Genomic DNA, 21,388 nt, shown 5'->3' with positions numbered 1-21,388 from the left:
ACACTGGAGCACTGCAATGTTTCCCTGCTTTCAGTAGCCAGGTGAGGAAACAGTATCAGTTAATTCCTGCCTACCCATTGCACTGCAGTATTTGTTTTCCTGGTTGATTCTGCATGCTTTGTTGATTTTTTGGTTGTTTAAGAGCCAAGAGGCACCTTGCAAACATTAGCAACCATGCAGCTAATTCCAAATCTTTGTGCAGGATGCAGCATACTTACAGCCACTGGTGAAAGAAGGCCCTGCACCCAAGGACTGTATGACCCTGAGGGCAGATGCTGCGCCTGCAGCATAACCCAGTAGTCCTTCACCGGCAGCATACTGCCAGGATTGAAGAGATCCTTCTGACTATTTGTTTGCTAATAGTTTTCAAATAAAACCAATCAATCAGCTTGCCATAAAACTCCCTAGGTATGTAAACAAGCCCTGGCTGGAGAACAACGCCCATACCACAGTGTGACAGCAGCGCAAAGGATTTTTTCCACGCTTGCTTTTTTCTGTTCACAAATGTTCACTCCATGCACAAAAACTTCAGCCTTTACATCTCAGATATGGAAGGCAGATGGAGAGTACACCTGTGCAGGTATTGCACAGCATCAGCACAGCAGCATGCTCACTTTGCCAAGGAGGGATTCAGTCCCGAACCAACACCACACGGTTGCGGCCCCACTCAGCCAAGTGCTTCCAGCCGAAGCACACTTAAAGCAACCACTAAAACTCTACAGTCCCCCTGCAAACCTGGGTTTTGATGCTGGGGCTCAAACTAGGCTCTTGTACAGCGGCAGTGCTATTTACACAGAGTTGCCACAACAACAGATTTCTACAGCTCTTCTTCATACAAAGTGCCCACAGTCACTACAAAACACGACATGCCTACCACAGCTCACTTGATCAGTATAGGTCTAAACAGCGCCAGAAAGACCTAGAAAACTCCTTTTGTAAGTGAACACAGGGCACTGCACTCTTCCTGTCACTCCTGCCTTGAGCCTGAGCCCACAAGGACACTTCCTACAGTCCCTGGGCCCAGCCAACCCGCAGATAGGATATCCTGGCTCTGGAGACACTCCCCTGCCAGGCACTCACAGCACCCCCCAGGTATCTGGTCTACTTTTCCTAGCAAAATAATGGTAGCTCTGAAGCAATGCTAAACACCCTGACATTTTTGAAGTGCTAGATTTAACAATCACAATTTAACATTCTCTGTGAAACACATCAGAATACACATCTCCAAGATTTTATTTTTTTAAGAAGGGACAAGAGCCTTAAAACACTTATTAACCATACTAATACACAGATGCTCACAGTGCAGTCAGACAGAAACACAGTCAGAACAATCCAAACGCAAAGAAGGAAAAGCTAACATGGAAATAAACCTCACAAAAATAACCTAGCACAGCTTTATGTCGAAGTAAACACACTCTATTGTAATAATGGAGCTTTAAAAACAAAGCTGATGAAAAAGAGGTTTCCTTGCTCTGTGGAATTTTTCTCCTGGGTTTGCAGTATTGGTGCTGCTACAGTGGGGTTCTGCAGAGCTGATTCCACAGGGTACCCCTTGAGGCCCCCATGAGTTCAGTGCATGCAAAGACCTTGCACACCATGTGGATATTAAAAGACACCAACACTGACAGCACTGAAGCAGGGACAAGTGAGGGACACATAGGTCCCTGCAGCATCAACTCCATTCCCCAGGGGAACACAACATCCTGGCAGAATTAATGCACTTCAGGAGCCCACTTGAACCAGCTCAGGGCACATTGCAGCAGAGCCCTCCTCCCCACCCCCACTTGGAGCCTATCAGAACTTTGGCCATATATGGTTTCTCAAGCCCACAAAGGTCAGGTTTCCTGGAAATCCAGGCAGGCAGCACTGATGTTTTTGCTTTAGGTGTTGGTCCACTGCATATCACTGATGTTCTGATGCAATTAATTCACAGGAATTAACCTAGAAGGTTCTGTGACTTCCATGAGTCATGCTCATGGAGACGATCCACTGAAATGTGAACTACTCATGTTTTCCCTACAGTTGCAACACAGAGAAAGCTACCAGAAAAATAAACCAGAAGCACCTGACAGACAACATGAACTACTACTGCCTCCACTGCCTCAAGTGTTTAACAGTAAAAAAAAACAAAAAAAAAACAGTAACTCACCTGCTCCAGAAAGACCTTGCCATTCCTCACCCATGACCTGCAAGCCATCAACAACAGGCTGAAGCTGCAACAGCCTCCTGGATGCATGTGCATTTGGAAAAATCCTGCTCTGGACATTACCAGTGATGAAACAGGGACTGTTCCCTCACACTGAATGAATGCAGGAGATGCAGAGATGCTAAGCCCTAGCACCAAGAAGGATTTCTTCCTACCCTCAGTTATCACGTTCAGTGCATGCAAAAAGCTCTAGTGGAACCCCTTAAGAAATTGGTTTAGGTTGTACAGTTTTGCCAGGCAGATTTCTTAGGGATGGGATAGGAGGGTGAGGGAGGCAACACCACCAGCACTCTCACAGCAACACACAGCCCTTTCCCATGCAGCAGAAGGAAAGTCAAGCAAGTAGTGGCCGGAGTTACCACAGCACAACCCTCACTTCCTCCCATTCTCAGCTGCCATGCCAAGCCCAGCATCACATGGCCCCTCCTGCTGCAGCAGGGCTCCAAGTGAAACAAGAGTGAACAGAAATCAAACCCTTCCTCCAGCAGCTACTGAGCCTGACCACACCTCCTTCTGCCAGCATTTCCATGAAAAATGCATGTCAGGCAGAACAAACAGATCTCCATCTTCATGTCACCACTGCAGATGTCCCTGCAGAGCCACTTGCCCAGCCCCAGGGACACACCTGCCACCACTCCTCCTTGCCCAAGGCATACCCATGGCATTCTGCAGCCAGCACAGAGTCATGCTGGCACCAAGAAATCAGCAGTAGCAAAATATTTAGCTATGTTCACACCTGGCACTACTATTCTGTGTGACAATTTGCCAGGACAATGCATGAATTAATCACCTTGGAGCAGTTGAGTGTAGTAGAGTTGTGTTTCCACCAAGGCTCAAGCAAGATGCACAGAAATGCTGTGGCTTTGCTCTCCATGATGTCATGCTGCTGACCACCAAAATGCAGTGCAAAGGAATAACACTTAAAAGCAATGTGACTAATCATAAAAGATGTTCTTGCATCACAGACTTAATCCAGGCCCAGTGCTGCTGACTCGTGCCCTGTACAACAGTTCTAAAGCAATTCCTGATAAGCTTGGAGGAAGTAAAGCCCAACTGAATTACAGCTTGCTTACAAAGGTAACAATCTTTCATTCAATTTAAACTCTCTGGCAAGAAAGATACATGTATTAGAAAGATTCTAATAAATAAATTAAAATAGAAGCCCCAAATTCTGAAAAACGGAAAAATCAGAAGCAGACATCTGTGTACCACATCTCAGACCTTCCCCTTTCCAGGCATCTGGTGATTACCCACAAAGGGTAATAAGGGCATGGTTTAAGAATTTCCTTCTGGTGATGCGAGAGTCACCAAGATGAAACAGAAGCACAAGCAACTTGGAAGACTATTACTACTTTCAGACACAAGACAGAATTTCCTTGCTTTCGCAGTTCCTGTTATAAGAGCACAAAGCCAGCAAAAGATACTTCATATGGGTCACTGTGATGTGAAAAGCTATGACAGCCAGAGATTCTTACCACAGCCCCTTGAAGCACCAGCAGTCCTCTGAATGAATTCCAGGAACACAGTCTTCCAAAATTCAATTAAGGAGAAGCAGCTTCTAGAGGTGACACTTGTATGGCAGCCACCACTCACACATGCGTCCATCCAACCCAGCCTCTGGGCTGCCAGCAGTTATAGAGCAGGCTGATCTGTCAGATCTCACTGAGGCTTTACTTATTCCAAAGATTATTTCAGTGCAACTGCTCATAACTAAAACAAAGCCTGTTCCCAGCCACACGCAGCTTACAGCCCTCTGCATCAGACAGGCTGCAGCACAAGGAGCAGGCCCGAGCCCTCATGGGACACAGGCACAGCAGCAGCCCCTTGGCCACTGCATCTGGAACAGCCCTATCAGGCCCTGGCCCTGAGCTCAGCCTAGAGTAGAACAATTGGTGCCTCACAATGCTCACAATGGCCATGATGAGACAGACCCACATAATAACTCCATCTGCACCAGGAACTAAAGCTCACAGGTGCCAGGGAACAGCATGTGGCAAAAAGGGACCTGGCTGCCTCCATGCAAGCCACTTGGTGCCCAACAGCTTCCTAACAGGTGTTGTAGGCCAAGAAAAAAGGACACAAGTTGTGGTGCAGCTTGGAGGGGGAAATACTCAAGCATTCTATTTTTGTGCTGTGAAGAATGAGATGCTGAATACTTAACACTGCATTGCTCTGTAAAAATCTGTGGTGACAAAAGAAAATTCAACTTCGTAGGTGAAGCCTCGTTTAGGGACATAAGCGAGGAGCCACCCCAGGCATCAAATAAGCCAGGGACATTCAAATAGAAGTCCCAAGAGCTCTAGGCTCCTACTAGATGTCAAGCATAGCCACTACCCACAGAGGTTGAGCTCTCTCACTTGTGCCCTCGATGGCTCCAAATAAAATTCTTTCTCGTGTTTCCATCATGCACAGCAAAGACCCAAGCAGTCAAGGGTAGTCCGCTGTCCCTCATCCTGGGGCACAGGACAGCACCAAGTAGAGCCAACAGGAAGGCAGCCCTGCTGGCAGCTGAGCTAGGCTCTATCTACAAGGCACCAAGAGCTGTTTTCTTGCTTCCCCAGCCGTCAAGCATGCCAGCTCCTCATCAACATGCTGAGACAGCACCGAGAAGTGCAACTGTCCCAGTTTTCTCCTGGCACCAGGACCCAAGTGCTCCAACACAACAAACCTCAGCAGCTCCAAAGCATTTTCCCCCACATCATCCCCATTCAGAGCCTGTACCAGATGTTATGGACACCTCTGCTCTCTGCCAAGTTGACTGCGTCCTCTACACAGGGATACCCTGCACATCAGCCACAGCCACTGGCCTTCACCCAGCCCTAGGACAGGCCGCCCTCAGCTGAAGGCCCTTCAGGTCCTCCTACCCTTCCACAAAACAAGGGTTGCTACGGGAGTACTTATTTTCATCATCTTTGAACTTTGAACTGATTCAAGATGTCCTTTAAGGCTGGTTCAAAGTAGTACACAGCTTCCTCAGCTTCAGGTCCCTTTTATTTGGACTTTTTTTTTTTTTTTAACTGAGGAACAACCAAGAAATAGGAGTAATCACTTCTCAGACTGTGTTGGGCTCTGCAGACAGCCAGCCTGGGGCTAAGGCCTCACACCATGTCTGGCGCTTTCCTTTACATACCATTTGCTCAATTTATTGAGATCTGCAGCACTGTTGACATCAGGACAAACAGCTTTTCTTTCAAGTTCTCTCTGCCATACCGGCCTAAAATCAAACTGCCAGCAAAAGAGGCAGGATGACAAGCCCAGCTGCCCCAGGAACACTGGCCTGGGCTCTCGCAACTGAACGTTTCTGTCTGAAAGTTGGTGGGGAAACAAACAGGAACCAGATCTTCCGTCACCTGACAGGGAGACAGATGAGTCAGAACAGCATTAACATTCACATGGACCACCTTCATATCTCTGCTTCATCTCTCAGTATCTCAGATGGTGAGAGCACGAGGTAGAATGTGACCATGCCAGCTATGATCCAAATAGGCAAAAGCTCTAAGAAGACAGCTGACTTTGCATTAATCTTATATCCTACAGCATCTCTAACATCTCCAGGACCATTGATCAACCAGAGAAGCATAAAGTAGATGAGACAATGTAACACCACAGTTCTCAGGAGAGATGTGTGCCCTGCAGGAGACCATAGCTGATACAGCCAGCACTGGCAGCACCAAGTAGCACACAGAAGGGGCACATGTCAGTGCCTGTACAAGTATCCTCAATTGGATGCATGAGAGCCACATAGCCATGCTTGGCCACTCCAAGGCCAAGCTGCAAGACAGCTGCCGTCAAACAAGACAGCAAGCCCTGGGCCACCAAGCCCAGGGCCTGAAACAGTGGCCCCACTCAGGTCATTCTGAGGACAAGCATCCCTACTCGCAGGCCTTCGCATACCAGCAACACCCCACTCCACCCTGCAAAAGGCTCCCAGAACCCAGGGGCACCAGTGGGACATGTGCGCTAAATAACCACCATGCAAGCACCCTTGAGGAGCATGGTATGCACAATATCAATGGCATTTCAAGGAAAAAATCCCATCTGCAAGACTTTCATTTCTTTTGAAATAAACATGCTTTCAAAAAGATCGTAACTAAAAGCTGAGTTGAAGGCCAAACTGACCGTGAGCCTCGGCTTCTTGCAGAAACGCGATACACAGAGCAAACACAACAGTTGCTTTCCCAGTCACGAATAGCCCCGCCTCCCACGAGCGGGCACACAGCGCTGCAGGCAGTGCGCGCGGTGCTGGCCGTTTCAGTGGTCCGCCGCTCCGTCCGCCCTTCAAGTACTTTATACACAAAAATATACTCAACTCTCGTCTTTCTGCTTTCCAAAAATAAAAATAAAAATAAAAATAAAAATAAAAATTTAAAAGGTAGCATTTCCTCCAGGTAGAGTTCTGATCGCAAACACTCCGACGTTTGACACACTGCCCCTTCCCAACTCCCCGGCAGCCGGCGGGCTCGGGGCTATCATCCCAGCGCGGCTCGGATCGAGCTCCGTCCGTCAGCACCGGGCAAACAACCGCGGCCCGCACCTCCCGTGGGTCACAGAAACGGCCACGCGTGCCCACGGCGGAGGAACAAGCCCGCTCCCACGCACGCACCCAGCGCGATCCCAGGGCAGCACCAATCCCTCCCCCCTCCCCCCCGACCCCAATCTGGGCTTTTTCCAACGCCGACAGCGAGCGGGGCCACGTTGCCCACCGCCGGAGCAACGCAGAGCGGTATACCAAGAGCACCGGGCCCCTCTCCGGGCCTCGAGGAATGCCGCGACAGGCGTCCCGCATTACTCAGCATTTCGAACGGAGGGGTGCCTGGGCTCCATCACTTACCGATACCCGGCGCCACATAGACGAAGTAGAGGAAGGAGGAGGAGAGCGAGAAAAGGAAGAGCGCGGCCAGCAGCGAGCGCCGGGGCAGCAGCCGCCAGGCGCCGCGGGGGCCGCGGGGCCACCGCATGGCCGATGCGCCGCCGCCCTGCCGCTCACATGCGCCGAGGCCCGGCGGGAAGCGCCGCACCGCAACCGCTCCGAGCCACCGCCCGCGCCCGGCGCCGCCGCATGAAGGAGACACAGCGACGCGGGGCGGGGCGAGGAGCGGCTGCAAACTCCGGCCCCCGCTGCAGAGTACGCTGCTGGGAGGGCTCCTCGGATCGGGATGACGTGTGTCGTCCGCCCCTCGCTCCGTCCCCACCAATAGCGTCCCCAAGGAGACGAAGGTAGCCCTGGGACAGCCGGTGGGAGCCTCGCGACGCCTGGAAATGATGCTGAGGGTCTCAGTGGAGGCCTCGGAGTGCCAGAGCTGGCCTTGAGGCAGCCAGTAATGGCCTTGGGGCAGCCTAGTGGGGTTTTGGGACGTGCAGTGATGGCTCCATACAATCTGAGGTGGCCCTTAAACACGTGGGCATGACCCTGGGAACCCACTGATGGCATCAGAATCCAGCAGTGGCCTTGCATGTCCAGCTATGTCCCTGGAACACCCACCAATGGCCCCGGGATACCCAGTAACAGAGCCAGGGTACCCAGCAGGAGGAGAGAGAGTGAGGGCCGAACACCCAGCCCACCATCCTGCAGGGGTGGGCACATGCCAGGTACTGTACAGACAGTGCTACGGGAAGCAGCCTGGGAAGGGGCAATGGGCACAGGTGGGCAGAAGGGAAGAGTGGGCAAAGTCAACACGGTCAGCGCAGCTATCAGCACTAGCAGCAGTTGGCAGTGTGGTTTGTTCAAGAGTAATTAAGTACTTTTGCACATATTTGGCACCTCCTCCACTGTTTGTAGGAGGAATTTGAAGGAGACACAGAGATGCCTGAAAATGAGAAAAGGAGAAAGAAGAGTTTCATTCCAATCAGGGGAGCCAGTTGAAGTGGCTACCAGGGCCCAACCCAAACCACAGCACTGACCGGACTGTGCTGAGTGGTGGAAGCTGTGACCATACTTGTCTCCATATCCTGGTCATGAGCCTCCCCCTGGCAGGAAACAGGGATTGCTTATCTGAACTTCTGACTTTCAGGCCCCACCATGATTGCCTGGCTGTAGTCTGTGCAGGCAGTGTGGGGACAGGCATTGGAACTGGGGACTCTGTGGGTGAGGCTGTGTCCTAAAGGGAAGGATTCACTTCCCTTTCATGTACAAAAGGCAAAGAAAGAAAGCAGTTCTCACGTGAGATAAATGTGAGAGAAATACCTCCATATTAGATGCATGGATTCACACAGGAGGGAGTAGATAAAGAAAGAAGATAAAGTAAAAATTAAATGGATTAGCAGGGGGAAAAAAATCTCCCTTTAAAAGGTGAGGCATTAATTTTCTTAATGTAACAAGACTCAGAAGGATCCTGAAGACAGAGGATGTCCCAGAGATAGGAGCCTGAGGAGGTAAGCAGGGATTTCCCTGGAGAAGCTGCAGGAGCTGCATGAACAAGGAAACCTGCATTCCTTGTTTTCCAGAATTGCCACTGCAGCACCACCTTCACTGAAATAAATTAAGTCCTGAGCCTTGTTAATTGCTGTGAGCCCACAGTATTTCAGCAGGATTGTGTTGGTGAGTGCTTGCTGGATCTGTTATCTGCTAAACAGCTTTCATGCAGCTCTTAAAAGGATGCCCTGAGTAAGGAAACGCAGGAAGATTTATTGGGCTGCTTTTTTATTTGTCTGAAGCAGATACGGCCAAATATGAGGTGTTGTCACAATAACCTAACCTTGTGAATGTGTTTAATTAGCAATGACATTGCTGGAGGAGCCACCAAGAAACTGGCTCCAGACACAACTGCTAGAGGCTCAGGAAGGGAAGAAGTCAGAGCCCTGAAGCTCTGTCTGCCCCTCATGCCCTCTCCCAGTTTGCCTGGGCCCAGGTCATCCCCATCAATCCACATAATTTTTCAATTTTCACAGCTCTTTCCCCTCCTCCTGTCCCTGCCCTGCCTTTCTAATTCATCCTATTTGCTGAATGCCAGCCCAGTGGTTGCAAACACCAGCCAAGGCCATTCCCCCTGCCTTCTCCCCACTGTCAACGAAATCAAACCAAATGGGAGGAGGGGTTTTAAAGATTGGATTGTTTCAATGGGCAGTCCAGTACAAAGGCAGAGAGGAAGGAGCTGTATGGTGGAAGGGGTCTGTATGGGAGCAGCTGATGGTGGTGGAATGGGGACACATGGAGACACAAGGTGGCTCCCGTTCCACTGCTACCTCCTGCAACACCACTTGTGCCCTGCCATGAGCAAACTGCTGCATAGAAAGTGCCATCAGATTCTTCTGGCAGCAGGCAGGAGTGGCAGGATTATGTTTCTGTAGGGAACATAATCGCTGAACCTCAAATTTGGGGTTTGAAATGTTCAATAAAGTGCTGCACTCTGATAACACATCCATTATTATCAGCTGCCAACAGCTTTCACAAAGAGAAACTGATCGAGAGCAATAATTTTCTTCTGCCACTTCTGCATGGGATAGATTGCACCAAGGGTGTCGCAGCTCTCTGGTGCTTGGCCGGATTTGTTACTTGCTGCTGCTGGAAGTGCTTCTGGCACCTTCAGCCCAATGGTAGAGACTTCCCAGAAAAAAGCCTCAATTCTATGATCAGGAAAATGTCTCCAATTATGAAGTTCAGGGCAGTCAGCACCTCACTGTGTTGGCACTCCAGATGCTCAATAGTCCTCCATTTGCTTGAGATGTTCCCAGGAGTTTCTGCTGCCAGATATTTTGTGAGTGAAGCAGAGCATGAGCTGTGCCACTCAGGCAGACCAAGATGCTGCATGGACTGGGTGCTGAGCAGCTCTCAGATCTGCAAACCCTGGGCAAATGAAATATGCTCCCTGTGGATGCAACACAGGTCTTGCTGCAAATCCACTCAGTGCTATCAGTGTCATCACTGGCTGTGAGAAGGAGAACTGACAGGATGCATGTACAGTAAGAATGTAAATATTTTCTCCATGCATACCTATAGCCATAGCGTACACAATAAATATTCATTCAGCATATCATTTGCTGGGTGTCAGATCATTGACATAATTATTGATGCATCAGGTTTTTCAAAAGACACAATAGAGTGTGTACTTCATTTGGTAGTAAAAGCACACCTAAGTGGTCCTGGCTTTTTAGGCTAGGCATCAGATCACTGCCACCCACACGTTGCTGTTTTACCTGACATCAGTGTGTTGGCAGTAACAGAAAGGAAACTGAAGGTAGATATTTGTTTATTAAAATTAAGGACCTCCACTGAATGCTGAAAGATGATGCTGACAAGCAGGATTACAATACCCCAGTTCTTGGATTATGCCACCCACTGAACTTTCTAATAAGGCTGTTAGAGCTCTGATCTTAGCACTCACTCATGCACATGCCTAACCATAGGGCCCTTTCATTCTAAGCAAAGTCAACAGATGTGTTGGACCTACCAAAAAGAGACAACAGCAACAGAAATGATTTTGCAGAATTCCATGTTCACTTGGAAGGTTGTTGTCATCACAGTAGGTTAAAATACTAAACTTATCGTTGCACTTTTCAAAGATTCAATTGATATCATTACCTCTGAGTGAGCCCTTCTCAGAATGCTGATGATCTGACTCCATCAACTTATCTAGCTTACCAAAAACAAGTTAAATGCCTTTGAGCTAAATATTTTGGCTGGAGAACATGCCAGAAGGTACTTTCCAAAATTTCCCAAAAAAGGAAACTTCAGCAGACCACATAAAAGTATTGTATAATTTACCACAAGTATAACTCATCCAGATGTTAAAATACCTCTCAAGAGAGTTCCTTGCAGAAAATCTATGATGATAACTGAGTTAAAATACTGCCAAGCAGCCAAATCTATCTGTGAGTTTAAAAATGAACAATATTCAGAATATTCATCACACCATGAGACTGAGACTGGGATACCAGGAGATTCTCCATTCAAGCCATTCTTGTTCACTGATACTGTGGAGGAGCACTGCTTTTTTCCCAGTCCAGGAGGAACTGTGCAGATATCTACAGAGCAGAGCAGGAATGGGAAGGACCCAGCCTCTTGCTCCTGGGAGCTTGTGGATGGAAAATAAACTCTTGGACTATTTAGACACAGGGCTGGATTTTAAAATGAACACTGTGGGCAAAAAAAGTGGGATGAATTCTGCCTGTATTCAAGCCACCAGTGGAAAAGATTTTAAAACTTCACAACATGCAGAAATGTAACTATCTTCCAGAAGTCTGGGGATGAGGACAACCAGGAACAAAAAGCATTTCAGAGAAAATTGCCTTCTATTAGCTCATAATTACATAATGCAAAATTAACTCATGGAAGCCAACAGCTTAATTGGATTTCCAACTGCGGAAGATCTGTGTCATGAATTAGAACCTTCCCCAGTTCTATTGAATCAAGTGTCTCCCCAAGTGCAGGAGCACTGTCATGGGCACACACAGCTCCATGTTTCAGCACAGCATTCCCAGAGCTGCTGAACAGATGCTGCCTTTGGTGGAGCTGAGGCATGTTTTACACCCACAGTCATGAAACAGCTGTCCCATCAGAGTGACCTGCCAGAATTAGCATTGCCCATTGGGTTTTCTCCTCCAGCCTTAATCACTGCCTGCTTTTAGCACCAACACCATTTGTGCTACGTGTTTTTATTTTTCCCAAAAGGAGCATTTGCATCTTTACTTATGTATTTTATTCTGAGGAAATCCTAATGATTTTCTTTCATACTTCACTTTGCTCCTGTTTGTAGGGGGACTCCTGCTGTTGTTCTATAAATATCCCATCTTTGAGTATCTGCAGGAGCAAGCACAGCTGAGAGCAGAAAAGGTGAAGTGAAGCTCAAGAGGCCTTTACCAGTGCTAAAAACAGCTGCTGCCACTGATGGTGAAAATAATTTCTACCTCATCCAGAGAACAATAGCACAGAGCCCAGAACTGTTGCCTCATGTGATTTATTTGGCTGTGCTTGAGCTTAGCAACATGCTATATAATGGGTTATTTTATTTTATTTTATTTTTTGCATGTAAGTATCACTCTAAAAAAGGTTTAATTGCTTTCACTATGGATGGTGATGAGAATGCCTTGGAAAAGCCATTTGTTTCTAAAACACTGAATAGGTAACTTCCTTCCAGCTCAGAAGCTCTGAGTTAGCTTTGCTGGATCCTTCTGAAAAATTAGCAACCAGAAATTCTCTGGCATGGAGCAGAAAGTAACACCCAGTGTCACTTGGCTCAAGTGTTGAATTATTTGCACCAGCTTTGAAAACCCAGACTTAGAATGTGTAGTTGCAAGCTACAGGCACCCATAGTCCTGATCCCACAAGATGAGGCTCAGTGGCCAGTGCTGCTTGCAGCCTCACAGAAACCCAGAGTGAAGAAAGGGCTCCTAGGTACTGGTATGGCTTGCTGAGCACAGAAAGCAAACAAGGTATTTCAGCTGTCCAGAACCAGAGTCAGAAAGCTGGCCTGCCACCCACAGCAGGGCACACACCTGCTTGGCACAGCACTGCCACTCTCTTGCTGTCTTCTCTACACTGCTTCTGCAGCATGCTCCCAGAGTTACGACTGCAATGACCTTCACACAAGGACACACATGAATTCCTTTTCCTTGTTCCCTTGCAGGCTTCAGGGGCAGAGTATCTCTTGAGTGGCCTTGGAGATTACCACAGCATCAGTCATGGCAATGTGGTCTGAAAAGCTCCTTGCTCCTGCACACAGTTCAACCTCCAGGGTGGTTTACTTTGGTAATTACTGAACACTTCAAAGCATTAGCTGTGGACATGAGCAGGACCTGCCTATAGGAGTGCAATAATATTAATGTCTCTCCATGTGAGGGGATCCTATGGCACTTGGAAGTAGCTTCTTTTGGAGCTGCAGTCATTCTTCTAGGCAAGCTGCCTAGATGTCTCCATTTCCCCAGAGCTGCTCCTTTTCTGCCTAGATGCTTTACCTGGGGAGCAATTACTTGCAGCAGCCCCATTCCCCCTGCCACACACAACAAGCATCAGGAGGAAAAAGCACAGAACTTTTCTGTCCATCATGCAGTGAATATGCTGCAGGACCAACATCTTCTGGAAGCATCAGAATTGTTGTGAAGGTGCTGAGCAGTTGAATATGTGCATGTAATGGATCAGTACCTTTCAAGTGTGATGGATTTCCTGCACGTGTACAAACCATCTACTCAGGAGCACCACAAAAGAAGGCATGGTTCCTGGTCCCCACAGAGAATCATAGAATCACCAAGGTTGGAAAAGACCTCTAAGATCATCCAGACCAAACATCCACCTGTCATCAATACTTGGCACTAAACCAAGAAGATCAGGTTGGCCAAGTAGGACCTGCCTGTTATAAACCCTTGCTGGTTAGGCCTGATGCCCCGGTTGTCCTGCACATGCTGTGTAGCCTCCCTGAAGATGATCTGCTCCACAACATTTCCTGGCACCAAGGTCAGGCTGACAGGCATGTAGCTCCCCAGATCCTCTTTACAACCCGTCTTGTAGATGGGAGTCACGCTGGTGAGCCTCTAGTCCTCTGAGACTTCCCTGATTGACCAGGAACAGAGGACGAACAGTGGTCCTGCTCATCCATGGGGAAAGATGGCATCATGTCCAGCAGGGCATTTCCCATTGGAGATAGCATTTCTGGTGTGAGTGGGGTTGTTTGTGCCAACCCCATGCCTTTCTCCCTCTTGAGTTACTGCACTGTGGCACTGCTAGTGCTGTCAGCAAGTTTGGGGTCACAGCAGGGCTCAGGAGCAGATTTTTGGGACAGCGGTGCCTCCCTGCCATGTTGGCCTGGCTGTGACTAGCAAGATTTAGCTGCAGGTGAATGCTGCTGAACTATGTGCTGTGTACCTGCCTGAACACCATGGATCAAGGGCTTGGTCCATGGCCAACTTGAACATGCTCTGTCACCTCCTCCAGGCAGCCCAGCAGCCCTGCCCAGTGCAGGTCTTGTTCATGGGGTGGGAGCAGGGCAGGGCAGGGCAGGGCAGGGCAGAGAAGCAGTGCCACCAGCTCTGCAGAGCCAGTGGGAGCTGTGGGAAAGAAAAATCACCTAAAGTGGGATTTAAAGATGATGCCAGGGCTCATAATTTGCTAGTTAGGAACAAGCAGGGTGACTACACAATGTAACCACAGCCAGAAAAACTTCAGGCTGAATTTTGTCATAACAAAAGTAGAAGTGACATCTTCTTTATTCCCTGACATCACTCAGCTAAAGCAGCATAACTCTGAGAGTTCTGTGTCAGCCACTCTCCTGAAACACAGGCTGCAGGGTTCAATGCCTGCTTTTACAGATGATATCTGTGACATATAGTAGTTTGCCAGTTTCAGTGACCTAATGGGCTCTACTGGCCCCAACCACTCTTTGTCCCCAAACCATCACCACCTCATGATTCAGAGGGGTGTGAGGCACTCTCTGCGTTACAAGCACACAGTGTGTTTCAGTCAGGTTCACAGAGTTTCTCATCTTATGCAATTTTCAGATCTCCACAACAGCTGAATGCAGCTACCTGGAAAGTCTGCCAGGAACAGTGCCTGACTGCAGCAACAAACTCAGCTTCGCTTTGCCAAGGACATATTTTTCTCAGATAAACTTAGAAAAACTTAGTGCAGTTCATTGAACAAAACCTGGATTCAAGCTGTTTCATTTGTAAGGGTATTTTGAACTAAACAAACTGCTTTTTGTTTACATTTTCACCAGCACTGCAGATTTCAGGGTTTAGAGCTACTCTAGTCACTCTTAGCCGGCTCCACTGTGTGGGAACAGAGAGAAGGGACAGTATAATCACTGGCTCAACTCTGAGGCCACAGCATCACATTTCTGGCAGTGCTCCTGAGACTGCAGTCAGTGTGAACTGAAGTACTGCTTCTTGGAGCCCACCACCTTTCAGGGCAGCGCAGCTGCTGACAGAGCCTCATCTCTGCTGGGCACAGAGCAGATAACCAGCATTAACAGCATGGTCCAAGGCACCCTTTTTCATTTTGTGTGCCACGGAGAAAAGGAGTGGCTATATCAGAAACACATTGCAGAGATACAGAGGCTGCCAGAGCTGATTTCTTCCTGGAAAGAGAGAAGGATCCAACAATGGCTTTTCCAAGGAAAGAAACAATTCCCTTGCCCTCGGCTCTTCTTTCTTAACCAGCCTCCCCTCCCTGAGTGATGTCAGCTCAAAAACTTTGCTCTCAAGCTGGCTCTGGCTGGCATGGAGTGAACTTTCTTCATGCTGTGTTTTATGTTTGTGACAGGAACAGCACTGGAAGCACAACAGTGTTTTAGCTGCTCCTGAATAGGGTTTGCACAGTATCAAGCCTTTCCTCTTCCCACTGTGCCCGCACAAATACAAAGCAGGGGCACAGCCAGGACAGTGCCCCAGAATGCTGTGCTCAGCCACAGAAGCCCAGGAAACACAGGAGAAAGGGGACACTCGGAGTCATAGCACTGATTCCCCCAAGTAAACATTGTGCTTTCCCCTAGACAGCTGAGCACTCACGTGCCAGTGGGAAGAAGTGCATTCCTGTTATATCTTCAGGCTTGCTTCCGTTCCTCCTATGCAGCTCTTTTGTTGCATATCACCTCTGGCCTATGAGACAGTTACTGTCCTTGACAGTTCTACATCTTTGTTATTGTTATTATTCCACTTTTCCTCTCCTAACATCCTGCCTCCCCCTTGTTGCTGCTCAGGGCTGCAGTACAGCTCTGGGTCAAGGAAGGTCAGATGGCTGCAGGAAGGGATGCCCCTCTGTACAAAACAGGGCCTGCATGTTGGGTGTTAGAACTGATTTGTGGAGGTGTGAACAGCAGCTGTGTTTTATTAACAGAGCAATTTCTGTTCTGATGATGGATTACGGAGATAAAAGAAGTAGCAGAGCATTTTTCTTGGGAGACATGTCAGAGGAACGCCTATAAAACTACCAGCAGCTGCCTCCAAAGGAGAGGAGTCATGAGAGAAAATTGTGATCTCATAAGGTAGAGAAGGAGTCAGCACATTAATTTTTTTTTTTTTTGTCTTTTTGTTATGTGCTTTGCTGGACACCAAACTGGATACCTTTTTCCTTTCAGCTGTGAAACTTCTCTCTGTCAGCAAGGTCACCATGGGCAGCATAATGGAGTGTGCCCCAAATCCAAGTCCTTGGTTTCCCAAAGATCTGCTCAGCAACAGTTGACAACCCTTTTTGTCCTGGCAACAATAGCAGATGCCATCAGCTCACACTCCCAGTTCCATAGTGTATGTGCCCCCTGCCTTTGCATGCCACTGCATTATTGGTAAATAGCAGAGGAGACTGGCATCCTTCTTGTGAGGCCTTCTGCAAGGGCAGGCAGGTTTTGGAGGTGGTTTGAGAGCATAAGGCGACAGGTCCTGGGAGTGCCCAGCAGCTTCAGACTACATCCGTGAGCAAGGAATGCCATTGTTTGCACAGTTGTTCATTCTTCCTATTGCTATTTGTTTGTGGACAAGTCACAGCAGATGCTTCCCACTCGTACAATTGATAGTAGGATTCATTTGGAGCTGGTACCAGTAACTAATCCAGCTAACAAAACACTCTGTTTGTCACAGAGCTGTCACAAAGATTTGTTAACTCCTATTGACAGGAGGGCATTCAGGTTACAGAGTAATAAGGAAGGAGGAAGAACTTTTTCTCATGTAGCAGGAAGAATGCAATCCACAGAATAACTAAATGCTGCCTTCAACAATAAAAGCATTTGGGAGTCAAAGCAGTCCCTCCCAGTGTGGGGCAGGCAGCAGCAGACTGTTTCAGAAAAGCAGAAAACTGGGCCAGATCAGGCCAGTCTTTCTGCAGCTGGCATTCAGGTTTCACCTCATGCATGATAAATGGCTTCTATATGGTGAACAGCTGCCACATGTGCATGAAGGGCCAATTCAAACACATTACTTGTGGTCCCTCCTAGCACATGACAGGTGTCTGAAGAAGCTAGGAGCAGCCAGGTCCAGAGCAGAGAGCAGAGGTGGCCCTTCCCAGCCTATAGAGAATCTGAAGGTACTGAAATGTCCATAGTTTCAGTGTGCAGAGCAATACTGGAGGGGCTCCCTGGGAGCCAGGCTGCCTTGGCTTATACTGCTCTTTGTTTTTAAGGTGTCTGCTCATGACCTCTGATGGCTATTTGTAGAGGAAGGGGTGGTGGTGGTCTTTCAAACTCTAATGCTATCCTGACCAGAACTGAATTTTTCGTTCTGTTACTTACGGTTAGGGACGTAAAGATGGTTCCTACTGTTGGCATCTTTCTTCCCTGCTATCGCTTTCACATAAACATGCATGCAAAGCACCAAATACATAGATGCACTCCAGAAATCTCACCTGTTACAAGGTGCAGAAGGCTTGAACTCACAATGCTTATTTGAAATTAAGCTATGAACAGACCCTTATCAAACAAACTTCAGTGCCTTGAGGAAGACATGCAGGAAGAAATGGGAAAGGCAGTATTTTGTCAACACTGTCCTCTGTCACATCATTTTCGAAGTATGCTGAAGCACTTGGAGGATGCTGCTGGAAGGAAGACAGGCAGCCTGCAACACCTGTGTGCACAAAGCAATGCAGCTGTGTCCCTGGGCCTGGAAGATGACACAGCTGTGGAGTTGCACCATGTTGGGCTCCTGCCCACATGTGCAGGAAGACTGATAAAGAAGCAATGTTAGTGAGAGCTGTCTGCATCAGGAGCTAAAGAGAAGCCTTTGTATAGAAGACTGGGTGAAAAGGTGGGAGCAGAGCTCCCCAGTCTTTAGGTGAAGTTGTAGGTGTCAGATCAAGTACTGTTCAGAAAGCTAGTCACCATCTGAGACCCTGTGACATTTGCTCCCTTGCTCGTCTGTGGGTTTGCTACGTGTTTCAGAAGCATTTCTCTGGCCTCTCCTAGCCTCAGCTTAACCATCTGCAAAATAGGAACTGCCTTCTGCCAAACTCTGTCATTAAGCATAACTTACTCTTGCTGAGACACACAGCCCATCGAGTTGTTGATTGAGTAGCTCATGTGAATCACAGCATGCAAGCACAATGCCAGCTCAGAAATACAGACCACTTGAGTGCTCAGTGCAAAAATATTCACTATTTAAAAGCAGAACTGAGTGAGGACTATCCTTCTGTGTACTGCCTCGGAGGCAGCACCATCTTTGCACACTTGGTAAAACTTGAACCATTCACCAAGCATATCCTGGCCGTTGGGTTGTAAGCTCTGTGTGACAGTGTTTGCTCCCAGTGCCTGCCCACTGGGGAGAGCAGTTTGTGGTTCCTATAGGGTACAAGCCAATGCTGCAGCAGGGAATGGAGACTGGGAACAGGTGGGCTGTACTTCCACAGAGAGCAAATAGGGCTAGAAAAATCAGTCATCTGCTCTCAAGAAGGTGATCCATACCCCATCCCCATGCAAAGGAGGAGCTCAGTTTGCTTGCACACTTGGCTAGCATTGCCAGCAGGTGATACAACACGGTTCTAGGGAATATTTCCTCCTGGAGCTCTTTGTTGCTCTTTCCAAAGGCTGATCTCATTTGTTTGCATTTCAGCCTGATTGCAACTCCAGGACATCACCCATGGCAGCATATGGTGCCAAGTGCTGAATATCACCTGAAGACATGATGTACTTCTGTCACTGCTTCCTCCTGGATTAACTCCAGATTTATCATGTCAGAGAAAGACAAAACATGAAATAAAAAGCAAACAAACCACTGGGCTCAAGCACTGATTTGTTTCAAACAGCAAATACCAAAGCAACTGGAAAGACATTTCCTGCTGAGAGTTTGTGGGTGGAATTTGCATGTATACACTTTATACTTAAATAAAGAAGTATGTATATATCTGTATGCACTCATGCATACACCCACTATGCATATCTAAAAAGTAAAAGCAAAAGACACTATGTATGCTAAGATATATTAAGAAGATACAAAAATCTCCACAAAGAGGGGTTTAAAACAATTTTCAGCATTTCATCAGCCAGCCTAAGAAAATTCTTCCCATTTGCTCAAAAGGAATAAAACAAATACATGGTGTGGTAGATTCCATACTTAGCAGCCTGCTTAACTTCATATATTAAATAGATGTTCTGGGTTTGATAACAAAGATTATTCATCATACCTTTTAATCTACTTTGTTAATCCCACACTGGAGTGCAGGAAAACAAAGAAAAGGAAGTCTGCAGAGATTATCTTTTTGCAGAGAGGCTGTATTCAGTCCATTGCAGCTCCCCAGCACTCAGACCTTTTGGCAACAGCCAGCTAACACATTCAGCAGCTGCTGAAGGGTGATGCTGAAGACTGGTCCTGAAGGGTGATGAAGCCTTCAAAACCAATGTATTTTCTTATCAGTAAATGTCCTGTTAGCACTTTGGTACCATAGCCATAGGCACTTCCTCACTCACAGGCTACAAATACTGACATTTTAAGGACAAAGATGATTTTTGAATTCTGATTTTGCCTGATGTCTCTGAAATCCCATGTTCCTCTCATTGTTCAGCCTATACCTTGTTCCACACAAGAATCAGAATCTGTTCCCAGGTGAGCTTAGAACATAATGTCTCTCCACACCCCAGAAAACATTTTACTTTTACACCAAAGCCAAGCTATAAAGGTGATGAGCATATTTGGGTATCTGTAGAATAGTTCTACAGCACATCTGGTAAAGCACTGCTACCTGCTACCTATACCTAGTGTATACACACAACACCTGGCAGCCCCTGACTATGCAACTACAGCACTGAAGGAAGATCGGTCCTCTCTATTTCAGCCACAGGGACCAAACAAGTGTATTAGATCCACCTGGGAGCACAGTGTTTGTAGATAATCTAAAAGACAAATGCAGATCTCTTCAAGGCCAAAGACTAGATCAACTGCTGAACCAGCTCCTCCCTAGTGTGAACCTCTTACCTTTGTTATCTAGAACTGACAGCCTCCATGTGTGACAGTACAAGAGAGACCAAAGTCCTATGCCCATAAATAGAGTCCTGCGTTTGCTCATAAATTAGAGCTTTCCCCAAGACTTTCAGCATGAGATTACAGTTGGTCACTTCCTCATCTGTGTCTGCTCTCAATGTTCCACATAACTATCTATTCAGGATATTCTGTATAATTTAAGAATTAAAACCAGACACTATGTTATCCTACAGCCACATCATCTTCCATGTGCTTCAACAACTCTGAGATACCTGCAATCTATTAGAAGATAGATTTGTGGCACATATTAGGCACATATTAATCAGTAGATGCTCAGTGGCTGTACATCAGAAAACCACAAGTTTTCTGATGTAAGGCTGAAAGGCCTTCTGTCAAAGTGATTCCTTTCTGCTGTGACCACGCTCTCAGTTCATGAGAAGCACAACAGTGGAGCACTGCTCAGCTTGGTGGCAGTGAGCCTCACCATGCCCTTTTCAGTGGCCACAACAGTCCAAGCCAGTAGTGACATTTTCTGCTGATGAGTCAGGGAGAAGGCATGAAAACCACCAGTTCTTAGAACAAAACTTCTTATATGTTATAATTTGATATCCCCTATGGCTGTCTCACCCAGGGTACTCTTCTCTGAGTGATGATGCTTGATTTCCATGGAAATCGGACAGTTCACAGAAGCTGAGTAATGATATCTCTGGGTACCTCAGACTTCCTGCTTGCACTCAGTCACCTCACCAAGTGGCCCTTGGCCCCTTCAGCCACCGGATGCTCCACCTTGTACAAGGGTCATTCAAACCACTATCTCTTTGTCCTTCCTTCTTTTAACTCTTCCTCTTCCCCCACTCTCACACCTTCCTCTTTCAGATTCTAGCTTTGGTAAAGTTTCTGTTGCCCTGACTCGTTCCCTGCAAGTTTCTTCCTGAATCCTTCACATGGTCACCAGTACTCATCTGCGGCCCACTCTTGACCTAGGTCAGCAGGGAAGTGAAAAGCTTGGGTGAGATCCTGAAGAGTTACATCTGCAGTGTCCCTTTCCTACACCAGTCTCTTCACATTTCAAAGCGTATGACAGCTACAAGGCCAGTAAAGAAAGATGGAGGGGGAAAAAAAGGAGGGGGGAAAGGAGGGGGGGAAAAAAAGGAGGGGGGGGAAAAAGGAGGGGGGGAAAAAAAGGAGGGGGGGGGAAAAAGGAGGGGGGGAAAAAAAGGAGGGGGGGAAAAAAAGGAGGGGGGGAAAAAAAGGAGGGGGGGGAAAAAAGGAGGGGGGAAAAAAAGGAGGGGGGGGAAAAAAAGGAGGGGGGGGAAAAAAGGAGGGGGGAAAAAAAGGAGGGGGGGGAAAAAAGGAGGG

General features: G+C 47.6%; 1 protein-coding gene across 2 annotated transcripts in view; it reads right to left on the bottom strand.

The window, feature by feature from the left end:
* The window catches only part of B4GALT5 (beta-1,4-galactosyltransferase 5), a 90,110-nt gene that overhangs the window by 16,371 nt on the left and 52,351 nt on the right, over positions 1-21,388 (bottom strand). The window contains exon 1 of one of the 2 annotated variants that reach the window (XM_065754510.1): positions 7,038-7,194. The exons of the other annotated variant lie outside the window; for it this stretch is intronic. Coding sequence (XP_065610582.1) covers positions 7,038-7,164 — 127 coding nt within the window. The 5' untranslated portion in view covers positions 7,165-7,194. Of the gene's footprint in view, positions 1-7,037; positions 7,195-21,388 lie in introns of those variants that run through there. 2 annotated transcript variants of the gene reach the window in all.

Source organism: Cyrtonyx montezumae, unplaced genomic scaffold (assembly GCF_038088225.1).
Source record: "Cyrtonyx montezumae isolate F1298 unplaced genomic scaffold, pur_monq_1.0 scaffold_9, whole genome shotgun sequence".
Taxonomy (NCBI): Eukaryota; Metazoa; Chordata; class Aves; order Galliformes; family Odontophoridae; genus Cyrtonyx; species Cyrtonyx montezumae.
This window is presented reverse-complemented; position numbering and strand designations above follow the sequence as displayed.